Genomic DNA, 16,910 nt, shown 5'->3' on the forward strand with positions numbered 1-16,910 from the left:
GACCAAAACCAAGGTCTTAAAAAATCCAAATTTAGTCCCAATTGCTGTATTTTTTTTTAAAAAAAAAGCTGTATTAAATGATTTGCGAATACAACTTTTTCACCTCATTTTAGCTTCTTGTAATTAACAACACTAAAACATTGAAAGCTGTTGTTTTCGATACCACTGAACATTTATTCAAATGCATTTTCATATTGTAGAATATATGAGATGTTTTTGTCACACGGCCCCTCCTTTTCTTTTACTTCCTCATTTTAAAAATGCTTCACCCCATAAAAAGTTCAGGATGCTCTTTTTTATTCAGCTTTATCAAAGGGAAATCCTTCAGATAGGTGGGGGATTTCAGATCTGGGAGCGGGGGGAAGAGTGCTGTTTTTTCATTCAGCCTAGGTAAATATTTAGCTCTCAGTTTTTACCACATCTGAAAGCCATGGAATATGTACTTTATTAGAATACACCAGTTCTTTGCGTTACATATTTTTAGCCCCATCTGTCGTTCTGTGAAATAACTAGTAAGTTAGAAAAGTGATTATTCCATTTTCCTACATAGCAGGTGTTGTAGAAATAACTTTACATTAGTCTGATATGTTCTGGACGTTCTGCAAAAATATAGTTTTGGTTCAGTGCAATTGAGAGTGTCTAAAATCTAAACAGAGGTACAACAGTGTGTCACAGTGTAATTGCTGCTTCTTCTAGCATCACAATCCCTTTTAAATCTAGCTAGGTTTTTTATTCTCACCAATTGTTTCCAAAGGAATTGGGAAGGAGATAGTTTGCAAGTGTGAGATGGCAGTCATGAGGCTTTAAAATACAGTAAATGGAGACTCCCTCTGAAGGCAGAATTTAAACTTCAAATATCAAAGCTTACTCCTACCCTTATTTAGCATGTTTTCCTCAGTGGTCTAGGGTAACCAGTGTCTTTTGAACTAGTATTTTCTTAGTTTTTTAATATTTGAAATTAGATTTCTGTGAAATACTGTAGTGGTAAAATGCATGATAGCCTCTAATTTCTTCTGTATTATTTTATAAAACATTCATAGTCCAAAATGAGCGTTTTAAAATTATTTTTGACAAACTCAAAATTGGGAAGCTATTAGCTGCTTACTTTTAAAGTTAGAGTCATTAGGTTAACCTGTTCTGTTTTCTTATTTTGTGTGCTTACTTCTAAAGTCTATACATAAAAATAACCCAAGTTCTATTTTTTGCACTGATTTGCAGGTGTGACAAGTAACACCATTCAGCCGCCTCCTCAGAATATTCCTCTAGTCGATCCTTCCCTTTACAGTGCCCAGTCTGCAGGTAAGATGGTAGCATTTGTACATGCTGAGTCCTCTGTGTCTCCCCGGCAGCAGAGGAAGAAGTTTGTGAAGTGTCATCATTTTCTGAATGCTGATAATTCAGAAATTTTAAAATCTAAACATTGTGTTCCTATGAGTTCAATAGTTTCTTAAATCTTTGCTATAGTGTATGATTAGTGTTGTCTATCTGACTTTTTAAACAATGGGCTAGCAGTCTGTTAGGCTTCTTTATTTATGTTGTTGCTTCTCAAATGAGATTCTGATATACTTAGCAAAGCCTGTATTCCAGATGGCCTCGCAGAATTATATTTTGGTAATTAATACACATTCCCTTTACTTAAAATTTCTTCTACAGGGTCAGTACATAAGCTATTTATTTACTTCATTACATAATCATGACATTCCAGTGGCATTTTTCTTTTGCACCATAATTATGTGTGCTTGCTGATGATAAGTGGTACCTGTATTAAATCAAATAATTTATAGGGTACTGCTAATGATGTCCTTTTGATGTTCCAAGGCTCTTATCTTTTAAAATGACATCTCTCTTTGATGTGAAAATCACTGATAAACTATATTACATATTCCTTGTGTGTGCTGGCATATATCATGCTTTGACGTGCACACATAAATGCTAACCTTTGGAAAATCATGGCCTGTGAAAGAGTAGTGACTGGCAATAAAGCTGGAATCCTTCTAGATTCTGATTTGAACACTGATGTGCATTTTGACAATTATTAACAATTTTATAGGAATTTTTCTGTCCATGGAATAGATACTATAAAAAATAAGTTGCATCTGTTTGTAATAATGAGATTTTTGTTGGCCATATAATGTGTATGTTGAGTGAGGTGAAGGTGTAGAAGTCCTGGTGTAAAATCTGTTCACATTCTACACAATACACTTCATCCTCACCAAGGAAAGCAGATGATATGTGTAATTTTATTCTAAGTTCCAGTACTTGAACCAGTCAAATGTTGCCTCTTATGAGTACCAAGTTTTGATAGATATATTCCTGTAAATTGTAAAACATATTTTTTTGGATGGTTTAGTTTATTATGTTGTTGAAAAGGACATCTGTTTAAAGTACCAGCTTTACTGGAAAGCATTTTTGATTCAATGGAATGCTATTAGGGGAATTCAGTGTTTAGCTTGATTTTAGTCTGCTGTCATAAGAATGCTTAAGGATATGTCCTCTTGAAAACAATATCTCAGACCTGTAGCTGAACTACTTTAATTTGGTGATAGTTTTTGAGTTTCGGGGGCTGTTGTAGGGGTTTCAGCACCTCTTTTACTAAAACAGCTGAATGCTGTATTTAAACTTTACCATAGTAACTGCTAGTTGGAGAGCAAGTTTTGTGTTAATTTGGCTGCAAACCTTTTGTATTTAACCAGCTTATCATGATGGTCTAGACAGTCACTGTAATAGGGTTTTGGATAACTACTCTGAAAATTTTAGTCACCATTGTTTCTTGGTTTGACTGTTTAATTCTAATTGTCAAAAGTGTCAATAGTTCTGATTTAGACTTTAGTTCTTCATTAAATGTTAGTAGTTCTGTTATCTGGTACATGGATAGTATCGTATTTTTCCCTCTAGACACTTACCTGTGATAACCTGATGTAATAAGTACATAAATATAAAGGAATTGATTGACTTGAGGTATCTTCTGTGTGAATTCATAACAACTGCCATCCTGTAATTAAGAAATTAATATCCTTGCTGAGCGCAGTGATGAATCTCTTAACTTGATCTAGTTTAGTATTTGCATGCCTGCATTCCGCCTCTGCACATCTGTTTTGTCACTACAAGTCTGGGTCTTGTAACATCTTTAAGTGTTATATTCTTATGAGGGAGCTCTCCCGAAATGCACCCTGAGAGGTGATACAGCTCATAGAGATCCTCAGTTTGAAAGGTTAGAAAATACACTGTCAGTTATGCTGGAGTTTGAGAGGGCATAGGGATATGTCAGTCAGCAGTAACAGTTTTGTTTGTACAGATAGAATTAAGGATCTTGAGATCAGTGGAAGGTATTTGTCCTTGCCTGTCACCATCCTGTCATGCATGCCGGGTCATTGCCCAAAGCATCCTCCCTTCAGCTATATGTGTAAGAGTAATGGCAGATATAATTATTCTCCTCATGTTGCCAAGTAGTCCTTTTTACACCGATAGTACGCTGTTCCACGTTAGCCTGGTTTCCTGACGTGTAAGTAGATTTAGAAATGCCTGTGTCTTACAATAGACACATTAAACCGTGGGGCCCAGGAGGCCTCCTGAGTTCCTGAGATGCAGTGTGTATATGCAGGCTAGATCCTGGGTGAGTGTTAAGGTTAGACTTCGGCATTCCTGTGGAACTGAAGTTTCCTTTGGATGGGAAGGAGGGATCAGTGTTACCATCCAGTAGATCCATGGAGCTAGCACATTGCAAAGAACACTTGTTCCACAATTTAGACACAATGTCTGTGTCTATACTAATAAATTAAACATACCTGTAAATATTTTGACACAGAGAGCAGCTGGTACAGAACCACTCACATCCATGCTATTAAACTTTTAAACCTTCTAAACAAAGTAGTTTGTGAAGGCTGCCAATACTGAATGGTCTCTAGCCTGCTCTAACCACAAGTCGTGCCCAGAAATTATTTGGGAAAGTGCTAGTCTGCCTGGGCCAAAACTATACTGGAGCCTGTTCCAGCAGTTTGACAGTGTAGACAGTCAAGTGTGAGGGCTGAGACGCATTCCTTGGCACTGTTGAATGTACTAGTATAGTCATAGCCAAACAGGATATTCCACATATTCCTGCAAGGCTCTTTCTGGAAGTAAGTTCAAATGTATATTTTTAAAATAAATTATATATTTACTTTCCTTCCCATAACATGGGAGAAGCAATTTGATTAATGCTGTGGCGAGAGAGAGAATTTTGGTGAATGGAATATTTTATCAAAAGAGAATTAAGTTAAAGTAACAGTATTCCTTTAATTTTAGTCAGCATGAATCCTTCCATAATTGTCCTGTGGGAACAGGTTTCAGAGTTTAACATTTGAAAGTGACAAAGCTTGCATGATTAAGCATCAGTTCATGTCTCTGACAACAGAACATAGAGATATTAAGCAGCCTTGTATTATGTGTGCCTGCGCATTTCTGGTGTAGTTTGCTTAAAAAAAATTATTAGATCTAGGTTTTGCTAACTTACTGCATTCATAGTTGTACTACAGAGAGTTTTGATAAAATCTTACTATGTTACCATGTGCTCCCTTCCATAGATGACATGGTATAAAGAAAACATTTTTGGTTTAATTTGGTTTAATTTGCCGCACTGAAGGAAGAAGTTTGAGAAAAATGTCACTGTTAATTCAAAAGACAGCTATTGAATCTTTCCAAGGATGGAGACACCACAGCCTCTCTGGGCAAACTGTGCACCTTTCCTCCTGTCACCGGGCAGCACTGAAAAGAGCCCTGATCTGTCCTCTATTCACCCTTGCTTCAGGTATTTTTATACCCCTGAGCCTTCTGCAGGCTGAACAGTCTCAGCTCTCTCAGCCTCTCCTCATATGAGAAGGGTTCCAGCCTTTTAATCATCTTTGTGGCTCTTTACTGGCCTGCTCTCCAGTATGTCAGTGTCACCCTTCTCCTGAGGATCCCAGAACAGGACACAGCACTCCATGCGTGGCCTTACTAGCACTGAGTACATGGGAAGGATCACCTCCCTCCCGCCTGCTTTCAGCGCTCCTGATACGGCCCAGAATGCCATTAGTCCCCTTTGCTGCCAGGACAAGTTGTTGGCTCAGGGACAAATTGGTGTCCACCAGAATCCCCCTGGTCTTTTTCTGCACAGATGCTTTCCTGTTCTCCAAAGCTGCTTAACCCTTAGAATGTGTAAATTGAAGTCAGTTACTAACTTTTGTGGTTATATCTTTGATGTGAGTACAGACATTATAGCAAAGTTTCACATTATTTTGAAAGCTTAAGAACACAGAGCTGTTTTATTTCTTTTCTGCGTGTCCATTGTGAGGTGCGGACTTCAATAGGAGTCAATAGGAACTGAGCACATCAAAAGATCAACACCCTTGCTGTGTAAACTTCGGTTTATAAATTGAAAATTGTTAACTTTTTTCCCTCAAGTTATGTCAAAATAGTATCTGAAGTAGATTTCATAATAAATAAGGCTTTATGCCAGCAAAACATTAATAGTGCTCATACTGTAAAAATAAGATTAGACTGGTGAATTTAGGCTTCCTTCCAATAAATCAGTTGAATACTGGACTGATGCCTTGGCCAGTTTTTAAAGAATGATTTTGTAGTTTCTTTTGGCATCATAGCATAAAGCCACTTTGAGGTGAAATTGGTCATTTTAATTTCTTAAAGATGTTTGGTAATGTAGTCGCAGATTGACCCCAGCTGCTTTTACTCTGTGACTAGGTTGCAAAAGTGCCTCTATTTCTATGCTCCTTCACTGTGCATTTATTCACATATATATGTAGTTCAAGAAATTTTCTGTGGCTTCACTTATTCAGCAGTAAACTAATATGCAGTGCAACATGCCTCAATATTCAACAGCTATTTTGTGGTTATATGTATTGAAATAAAAGTAAGTAGACTTCTGCAGTGTATCTTAAAAATTGATAAAATTAATCTTAAGAGCACTTACACTTCTGCTTTTTATTGGGGTACGGTTGTTTTGAAAACGAGCAGACCAGTCTAGTTTTTAATATTCCCAGGTTTTCCATTTTATTTGTTCAAAAGCTGTTCTTAAGTAATAAGATTGGGGAGAGGAAAAGCAAATATAATAGACATTTTCTGATAAGAACTGAGATTCTTTAGCAAACATTCTCACAGTATTGCTAAAACTAGTTTTAGTTTGGAAGAAAGGGATCCAGCTAACTGAAATTGTATCATAAAAAATGCATTTAAGTATATTTCTAAACTTGCTTAAAATTAGAAAACTGTTCTTAGAGCTAAAGCTTTAGCTAATTCTTATAGGAAGTCTATGGTGCATTTTAACATCATTTTTTCTTACTTTCTGAAGTCTGTTCATTGCTTACAAGATCGAAAGAACTTGAGGAGAGCTTTTAATTTATCTGTAGGTTATTGGAGTGGCAGGCATTAGCCTTAACATTCCCAGTGAACTTGTGGCTGAAAGGATGGAGAGAGACATAACTGTGCTTTATTTTATGCACACATCAGTGATGCTATTTGTATATTAAATCTGCCACTTAGGGCATAAGCATTCTAGAAGTCTGAATGCATGTGTTTGAGCATTACGGATTTCCCTGTGTTTTAACTTATGTCAAGAAAATACTCTGATTAATAAGTAACAGTTAATTGTTTTATAATGTTATGAGAACATTTTTTTGCTATTGTTGTGCAGTATTACAAAAAATTGACATATTTAATGGGATCAATCTTGTTTTCAGTCACCTTACATAAAATTTGAAACGTAAACATTACTTGGATAAAATAGAAGAATTTCTCACTGGCATATTTTTGCACATTTTATTTTCTATGTTTTTCAAAGTTATTCCACTTAAGAAGGAACTGTTTCTAACGATGTATTTTTCTGAAAGAAGACAGCACAAGAAATACTGTCCTTCTTTCTTGCAGGTTGTAATATGATTACAGCTAATTAATTGTCGGTAAAAAGCTCACCTTTGCTGCCTCACGTGAAGAGCAGATTTTTCTCAAAGGTTTTGAGTTACTTTTGAAAGACACTGTGTCATACAAATACCAGTGTGTAGAAAGGTCCTCTTTTATATTTTTCAAATACCAGCAGCAAACTAGTTGCGCTTTATAAGAAATGAAAGTGAATAAAAGAAACACCAGCAGCTTGGTCTTCATAATATTACCACAAATATTAATCTGGGTTTCATAATATTACCACAAATATAAGTAGAACACAGAAATCATGTGAAAGGAAGGCTCAGTCAGATTTCTTTTATAGTAACTCTGTAATACTTATGTTTTTGCAGGGGAAGTCCGTTTGACTCCAGAGGACTTTGCCAGAGCTCAGAAATATTGCAAATATGCTGGCAGTGCTTTGCAATATGAAGATGTGAGCACTGCTGTGCAGAATCTACAGAAGGCCCTGAAGTTACTGATTACGGGCAGAGAATGAAGCCTTTATCCAACAGATTCATGTCTTTTGCCTAAAGAACTAACAGCTTATTACTGTACCTCCTAGGGGAGTGGAGTTATACAGAAGTTCGCAATCCTATCACCCATGACGATGAAATCACCATTTCAGTGTCAGATTAGCAATTAATGGTACAGTAGGAATCTCTGTTTTCATTTCGCAAAAAGTGGAGCTACAGACATACGAATGCAGTGGCTTGATGTAAGCAAAATACAGGAGAAAGTATTGTGAACACTGCTCAAGAGTTAGAATTGATCTTGCAATATTTAGATTATTGAAATGGGAAAACGCTGAATCTGTGAAAAGCTTGAGCATAAGAATGTTCTGTTAAAATCCTTACTTTTATTTTATTATTTCAAACATTTATTTAATAAGTATAAGAGCTTTGGTAACTAAGATTAGTGCTTTCCTCTTGAAATGAGAGCATGTGAGAAAGCTGACAGATCCTCAATGGGAAGGACTTTTTTCTATACATAGATTATTTGGGTATTACCTGAGACATAAGTCAAAGTTGAGGGACACTTGGGGACATTTGTCTTTCATTTTAAAACATGCTGGAAAGAAAGGTCTCCTGATACTTCAGAGGGAACCATTTTGATATTGTTCCAATACAGTCCCTTGCAACTGCACAGAGTGCTACATGTATTCTTGCTCCTTTTGTGTGAACACTTAAAATTTTATATAAGTACGGGTAATTAATAGAAAGTACTAATACTTATCAGAGATGGTCCTGAAACTGGAGGCAGAGATTCTAAATAACATGAAGTTTTAGGGAGATTTACATTGTAGCCATTCATCTTTTTGGGATACTGATATAAAAGACTTGTTCTTCAGCTTTTAAAGCAGTATATGTTCATCTCTGGTATTAGTGTCAGAGCTTGATATTTCCAGCTAATGTTCTTCTTGTCTGCTTTGTTGTGGAGACTTTTTGGACTTGGGATTTAATTAAAATATCTTGGAAACTGAATTTTGAGTCTTTGAGGTCTGCCCTTGTAAAAATACACCCATACTGTTTAAAAGAAACAATAAGTAGTCTTTTCACCAGCATGACATAATAGAGTATACCATAAAGCATGTTTGATTTATGTAATAACACATAATAACACTTTCTTTCCGAGCTGCCAGATCAAATCCACGTATTCTTTATAGCCGTAATGTTTTGCAGTGACTAAAATATTTTTAAGTCTGATAGTCAAAGAAAAATGGATGAAGAAAAGAAAATCAAACATCAGCATGCATTAAAGTTTAGCTGGTCATATCCTTTTAAGAGTGTAGAGTGTCTTTGACAGCAGGTTTGAAAAAGGTAGTATGAAACTTGTATGTTTAAGTGTTTTAGTTGACTCAGGTTTAATAGATGTCTGGTATTATTTGTGTTGCTTTCTGATACGGGATAGCGTGCTAGTCTGGACAGTGATTTGAATTAAATTTTAATTGTTTTGGGAAATTTAGAATAAATCAGTCTCAAACTTTTTTCACAGTAATGTTGTCCAGACCTGACAAGTAAGTTTGTGTTTTGTACAGTGCTTCATGCAAGATAGATCCTTCACTTCGGTATCAAACTGGATTACTGTAAATTATTCCATGTATGTTAGAGTGGTGTCACACATATACATATGCTGCTTTTCAGTTGAAAGAAGGTTGCAGAAGATTGATCCATGTAGAAATATGTATATTGCATTACCATTAAAAAAGATCAAAAGTTTCTTTCATTTGAGAATCATAACACTATTTACTAATAACAACTTCAGTCCCCAGCACTTAAAGGAGAAAAGTCAGTTTTCCTGTTTCCTTTCATAAAATAATTAAAATAATTTGGGGGCTTTTGTATAATATGGAAAAATAAGCAAGCTATGATATAATACTGTATTAATTTGAGACATTTAAATGAAAATCTATATTACTATTATTTTGTTGATTGAATGTTATGAAATGGCATTTCATAACTTAGAAGATCGCAAACAAAAATTAAAGTATTTCTTAAGGTGCGTAAGATTGTCTGTTTGCTATGATTATGTTGAACCTCTAGGTTCCTCTAGGATACCAGGGATCCTTCAGTGAAAAAAGCAATAAGCAATGAAAAAGCTTTAAGGAATTTTTTTGAGTGATCATTAATAAATGTATAACCTTCTTCTGTCTAGGAGAAAGCTAAAGTGTCTCTGAGGGGAATGGAGATGAAGATGTTAATACAAAAGTTTGAGTTTCTTAAGAGAATTTATCAGGATTTTTTTTTTAAATAAATTATTGTTTAGAATATTTATTTCATAAAATTCTCACGAATTCTGTAAAATTGAACATATCCTAATACTGACCTTCAGACAACAATACCCAAATTAGCATATTGAGGTTTATTTTGCATAAAATTATTTTGCTCTGATAATTTATTTTTTAATTGATAAGTTTTGTAACAGCCTATCAAACCATGTTTGAAGCCACATCTTTAAGCTGCTAATATTTGATGCAACAGACTTGAGTATTTATCATCCAAACTGATGCCTAAAGTGAATTATAGCAAAATGTTTTCTTACCACTAAGTGTAACCACTGGGAGAGTTTTAAGTATGTCAGATGGCCTAAAAGTACAAACCAGTGTTGCAGAACAGTTCAAAAAGTGTACGTATTTGAAAATACCAGGAGAATGTAGTTGGATACCCTGCGATTACTCCAAATTGGAATTTGTGGTAGGCACCGGAATTTATGACCCCATTGTTAAATAGTGTGAGCTTCAAGTGCTGACTGATTGTTTTGCAGACACTCTGAATTAAAAAGTATCAACCCATAGCTCCTCTTAAACCAATTCCCAGCATGTACAAATACAGTATTAAATAAAGGAGGTGCCATTTTTGTTTTGTGCCACAGTCAACAACTCTTTTCTTTAGTATGATTGGCACCTACATGCTTGTTTTTCTTTTGGATTCTCTTTTGTTTCTCTTTTGGATTGTGAATTGTCAATCTTGCTAGTCTTGCTGAAGAAAGAAGAAATAAGTGTTTTCTGTCAGATATTCCATGTTCAGTTTTGCTGCTTATGTAAGCTGGAACTTTAGTAAGTCTGTTCAATGTTTGTTACTTAGAAGGGATTTGGTATTACTTAATGGTAATGAGAAGCATGGGAGAATGTCAGATACAAATGTATAGATACTGCTGACAAACATTCTTAATGCTAAACATTAAGTGTACTAGTACAGTGCCAAAAGTTAGGTTTTAATTGTGCAGTATTACAAATCCATGATCTTTGATTTTTCTCCTTTTTCATGTTAATAGCGAAATAGGAGCTGGATACTAAAAGAACAAGAACACAAATTTAGACTAAGTTAGATCTAGGAAAGATCAAAGATGGTTTCTATTATTGTGAAGTCTTTGTGGTAATGTTCTGGTTGAGGTTGGAAAGTGCTGCTACTTATAAACTGTGCTTCTTGCTTTCTTTTAAAGTGTCCTTTGTTGTGCGGCTTGTGGAATTAGAGCCTGAACATCTGGATTAGAAAAACTTGAAGTTTGATGCTAAGCTTCTAAACCACCAGTGCATCCTTACACTGACAGCAACCATTATTCACAATCACCTTACAATACCTATTTTAAAATGTTGGAATTTTAACCAAATTTGTTGGGGAAAGGAGAAATGCTTTTTGCTTGTTGCATCACCACCTTTCAGTGCACGGCTGTGGTAACACGAGAACTGGAGAAAACGTGAATTTGCATTATATATGTCACTGTCAGCAAGAAAAGAGTATTATATTGCCAACAGAGCTCTTTTTGACATATAAGAGTACTGGAACAGTCTGATCATAGGGATTGTGCTGTATGTAATGTCCTAAATGCTCTCAGAATAGGAACTTAGTAAATAAAGAGCATTGAGAAAAAAACTTGAGAGTGGAGATAAGTGCCAGGGGAGAAAAAGAAATCACACCCTCCACAGAATGGGAGGGGTCACAGAAATGATTGCAGAATAAATGGAAGAAATACGTACAATCCCACATGGGATAGGACCAGGGCAGTGACTGGAATGGAGTTAAGAGTTATTGGCTGATTTTTTTCAGAATCAAATGAGAAAGAAGCTTGATCTTAAGGCAAAAGATTACAGGAAAATAGGAGAGGTGGGGAGGAGCACTAGAATGACTAAAATCCCCACTTTTTTGTTACCACAAACTGCTAAAAATGTGAGGTTTTGTACAGGAGAAAGTTAACCTAGTTGAGAAAATGATAGCAGAGACTTAAGTGTGTCACTAAAAGGGAAGAAAAAAAAGTACAAGTTGACAGCATTCTAAAAATGGAGGGGAGCAGATCTTCTCATCCTTGGAACCTTTGCGCTCATTAAATGTAATGTATTAAATAATAAAAATTTGTTTGTTGTGGCCTTTTTGGAAAACTTAAGAAACTGCGTAAATAGTTGCATGGTCTCTGCAGAGAGCTACAGAGATTCATGCTCATCTTTAAAATGCTATGTCCTGATTTTGTGCTTTCCTTCCTGTTCTGCCTCCCCCTTTTCACTGTCTGTGTTTATCCTGTGGTTTTCCCATAGTTAGAGGGGAGGTCGTGGTGGTGAAATACAATGCTAAGTATACATGATAGCCCACAGGTTTAGACATTCCCGGGTAACTTTGGGAGATTAACCACTCTGGATTTTACCTGGTATGTGCTATGGAGAAAAATGTAGTGAATGTGCTTCCTTGCTGAACTTCAGTAGCTCTTTTGCAGCAGTATGACTACTATATTATAGAATGATATGCGAAAATTAACTCTATTCAGAGCTACATTCCCAACCAGGACCCAACAAACTGATCTGTAGGAGTCTGGAGAACTCTATCCAAGCAGTTGGTGAAATTGTCAGTGTTTCCTTGCCTCAATTAACCCATCTGTAAAATAGGCTTCTTTTACATTTAACATTTCTTAGTATAGTCAGGATTTTTGTGATCCTGACAAGTAGCAAAAAGACAAGGGTTGATTTTAGTAACAAGTTCCCAAAATAAAGAGCTTTTGGGAGATGCAGAGAAGACATTAATATGTAAAGAAATTATGTATAATGACAACAGAAAAAAATGATAGGATAATTTAGGGGACAATAGGCAGGAATTAGGTGATCGGAGATTTGGAGATTTTAGTTGTAAGTCATGGGCAGCAGTTTACATAAGAGAAGAAATACTAATGGAAATCTTGAAATGTTGCATTTTTCAAAGGACAAACACAACCTTCACTCTACAATACTGAAATAAGTTTAAATCCAGTAATAAGACCTTTTAATGGATCTGTATGCTCACAGTTAGTATTTTACAACAGAACAGCAAATAAAGGAATTATTTGAAATGTTTTAGAAAGTTTTTATTAACTTCAGACGTGTTAGTTTCACCACAAGATTAAGCAAAAGCTTACTTCAAATACTGGACAAAAGGCTTGAAGTTCAAACATGGGTGTGATAGCGTATAATATGTTTTCTTGTAGCCCTTTCATTCTGCCCCTTACCCAGGGTGGTCTGGGGCACTTACGTTTTTAGAAAATGAATGTGAGGAATTTAATTTACTTAAAATGAAGTAAGGCTTGACATAAGACTCTAAAATACTTAGGTGGAAATAATTAACAAGAGAGTTGAAAGATGGATTAAAGCTGGTGTAAAAAAAATTCAGTAAATTCTAAATTATTTTCAGGATGGATATGGACAGAGATCAGCCTAGGGACACATTCTGGTTTGTATATCAATGACTTAGCTTGAGGTCACCATCTAAGTCACGTGTAGTTTGTGGATGAGATGAAGTTGGGAGGTACTGCAAGTACTGCAGAGAAATGGGAAAGACTGTGACATTGACTGGGGGAGTAGGATGGAGTGAAACTGGAAGCACAAAATACAAAGTCACTTGGGTTCAAACAAGAATATTTTTTAATGAAAATTAAGATGTTCAGCAAGCTAATGCAAGTTTAGGATGCATTGGATGAGATTGTTGAAGTACAGAAAGTAAGTACACTGCCACTTACAATACTGTGTTTGATTATGATAGTTGATGAAATTTATTTACTAGTTAGAAATACAAAGAAGGGCTACTGAGATGATCAAAATCTTACCTATTGAAAAAAGATTGTGTACTTACAGATTGGCTTCCTTAAGGTATTAGGGACAAAGCATTAATTTTAAGTCATTGTGATAAACTTATGGATTCAATTGGATTGCAAGATTGAAGTGGTTGCAGAGTTAAAATTTCATGTTGTCAGTCACTGAGCTTTTGGGAAGGTTTTTCTGGCTTCTGCTTGACCTTGAGTAACAGTCTATATCCCAGATAACCTGGAAATGGTACTGTAAGAAAAGTATTGCAGGCCCTGAGACATTGTGATGACCTGATTTCTCCCAGTGTCTTTCAGTGACTTATCATTTTGTCTTTATTAGGTCAAATATTATGATGCATTGTAAACCTTTTATGAATAATAGTGAGTGTGGGGCAGACTGAAGAGATTTTTAGGCATTGTATTAATTCAATCTGTAGTGTATGTTTGCTTGTGACTGTAGAAGAATATCTACAGTCGGCATGTTTTTGAATGCAAACACCTTTTAAACTTGGAATATGAAAAGCTTGTCAAAGATTTACATGTATAGCATATTATCAAGATATAGTACTGCTCAGAATGTGAATGCAGCTTTGCAGGAAGTAGCCCACATTGAAATCTCCATAAGCTGTAGTGAAAAACAGCAAATATTTATTTTGTGCTGAAAGTAATCAAGTGTATCAGCACACTCTTGGGAAAAATACTTCATTCAGTGTAGATATTAAATCTATATTTGTAAAACAGGCATGGAGGTACTCCTGACTGCTGCACTTCAGCTCAGCAGTCCTTTGATAATAAAAGCTGTACACACAACTGGCCTTTATCCTACACTTGCTTTCCTGAGCAGCTTCACCTGTGTGTGTTGTCCTATTGAGGCAATAAGCGTACTCACATACGTAAGTGTTTGCTGTATTCGGGTAGAAAGCTTCACTTGTTCAGTAAAATATTGCTAGAACAATGGCAATGGGTATAATGGATCCAAGCATAGTATGCTGATGTTTCTACTGTGTGGGAGTTCTAATCTCTTAATCTTTATACTGATATCTTGAGACAGAGTTCTTGACTTTTTTTTCTTATGTTTCTTCTCAGCAACACCTGCAGGAATGTGCACCAGCCCTACAGTACAGTAGTAGGTGTACGGCAGGTGGTCATGAAAGAGGGCCATTTCTGATTTTGTTCACTCTCAACCACAGAACATTCAGCTCTCTTGAAAGAGAGCATTGTGAACATTTTTGAAGCTTTCTTCCACTTACCACACAGTTTTAGATGTTGTATTTCTCCCACAGACTTTTTGGAGTACTTGGCAGTTGTCCCTGCTGAAGCTCAAATGAGATACAAAGTGTAAAATGTGAAAGTTTCTACAGCCATTTCTCATAGTAACTGTGTAATTGATGGTACTGTTCTGTCCTGTCAGCTTTCTGTGAAGTAACCTGTAAATATTTCTACCTGTATATGTTACCTTTACAGATCTGTGTGTATTTGGTTAAATGACTAAGCTCTTTGAATCCAAGTACACTATGCTAATCACATTGTTACTGCATTTCTAGCACCTGCAATTTTGACAATGGAAATACTTAAAAAGCTTACTGTCTAGTGAAATTCCACCACTTCTTCCTCTATCACAGTTCATCTTTTCAGAGATTCTTACCCCTTTTGATTGCCTTGATCAGTCACTCATCACTGTAGACATAGATGCTGTCATAAAAATCTGTGCATTGTGGATCTTCAGAACAAGACTAGAACACCCCACTTCCCCCTGCGCAATGGTTCACACTGCTCCAGTCTTAGATTGCATGCAAGATTACTTTCTACAAGTGTTTGCTGTCAATGACTAGTGTTCTGTTGGTCTCCTATTAGAAATTCCTTGATCTTCAGTCAACTTTCTTGACATTTTAGTCCTCAGCTATGCAAAATGTAAGAACTCCAGAGCTTCCAAGGGAAAACATCTATTTATGCCTCCCAACTTAAAAGCTCTTTCACATTCAAATGCTTAGAAAACAGAAATGCAAAACAGGTGAGAACCTGAAATTTTCCAGACAATGTCTTTAGAGACTGAAGAGACTTTCTCTTTGTAGCACACTCTCGAGAAGGCCTGAGAGTATTGGTCATTTTTCTGAAATTCTTTGTCTATTAAGACTTTTGATTTAGTTTCTTGAGATTTTGGGAAGCAACTGGCAGAAGTACTTTGCAAGGTTAATGTGTTGAATCAGCCCACATCTTGGTAGGTTTTTCCATCATCATTCCAAAACAAGAGTCTTGCTGACTGACTCTTAAGTTCAGAATATTTAACATTATACTCAAATATCTATGAACTTTGACAAAACATACAAAAAACTGCAGAAGAGGCTTGTTTTGTTCATAACCAGAGTAGCCACCATGTCCACTGCAGCCTTTAAAAGGAGAGAACAAACAAGAAACTGGTGGCTTTATCGTAGAAAACTTTCAACCACTTGACAATTTAATAAAATTCAAAGACTTGCTAAATAATTTATTCTGGGATTCAGATATGTTAGTAGCACAAAGTTGTTGTGCTACATATGACTCCCTGAGCATTCTAAGTAGATGCTAGACATGCATTAATGAAAAATTATCCTGAAGAAAATTTATCCTGCAATGAGCAATCATCTTTTGAAGGAAAAAAAGTTTAGCACTTGTATAGTGAGATTGTCATTTTGATAAGGATAACTATATGAAATTTTTGTCTCTAGGAGAGCTCTCTTCACTGAGAAACAGTAAATCTGTTGTATGTGCTATGCTCTTGCCCTCAGTCTTCTAAATCTCATACAGGCAACTTCCTGCAGACTCCATATAGGAACCTCTCTGGAGGTATTAATATGATCTTTGCTGTTAAACATTCTAGCTACAAAGGAATTGTTTGGAAATCTTTGTGGAATGCAATCCAAATTGTTCATCCTCTGTACACTATGACTGGTCTCTTTGACCTAGTATTTTAAATGCCATTTATTTATCTCCAGTGTTTGACAGCTGGTAACCCCATACGTGCTGAAGAATTATGAAACAGTTTTTCTTCACTACATTTGAACTTGTTTCTCTTCCAAAGCTCCTCCCATGAGACTTCCATTACCTCATTAGATTTGCTAATAGAATCAGGCTCAGATTGTGCCTAGGAGAAAGGAAATTTGCAATTATTTCTTATCGTTAAAAATGCATATATCATAGGAGAGTCTTAAACTTCAAAAACGTGAATGTCATCTACAGTCATTCATATTTCTCAATTAAATCAGACATGATCAGAACTATTCCAGATTAGAGTCCTTTTTGTAGTTGTAGAGCGTGGGCCTTTTCCTATTCACAGAATAGGGCCTTAGCCTATTCACAGAACTGAGGCTGGGTAAATACAGTTTGCTTCATCTTTTTGTGTTGGTAGAAAAAGTTTTATTCAGTTTGTGTCCGCAAGCAGTTGGCAGTTGTGTGGAACTTCTCTCAGTCTGTGACAAGGTGAC

General features: G+C 35.9%; 1 protein-coding gene across 1 annotated transcript in view; it reads left to right on the forward strand.

Annotated features, from left to right (window-relative positions):
• Positions 1–8,393, forward strand: part of VTA1 (vesicle trafficking 1) — a 36,618-nt gene extending 28,225 nt beyond the window's left edge. Inside the window, exons 7-8 of the mRNA XM_069852025.1 lie at positions 1,219–1,299; positions 7,263–8,393. Coding sequence (XP_069708126.1) covers positions 1,219–1,299; positions 7,263–7,408 — 227 coding nt within the window. The 3' untranslated portion in view covers positions 7,409–8,393. The remainder of the gene's footprint in view (positions 1–1,218; positions 1,300–7,262) is intronic.
• The last annotated feature ends 8,517 nt before the right edge of the window (positions 8,394–16,910 follow it).

This window comes from Phaenicophaeus curvirostris, chromosome 2 (genome assembly GCF_032191515.1).
Source record: "Phaenicophaeus curvirostris isolate KB17595 chromosome 2, BPBGC_Pcur_1.0, whole genome shotgun sequence".
Lineage (NCBI taxonomy): Eukaryota > Metazoa > Chordata > Aves > Cuculiformes > Cuculidae > Phaenicophaeus > Phaenicophaeus curvirostris.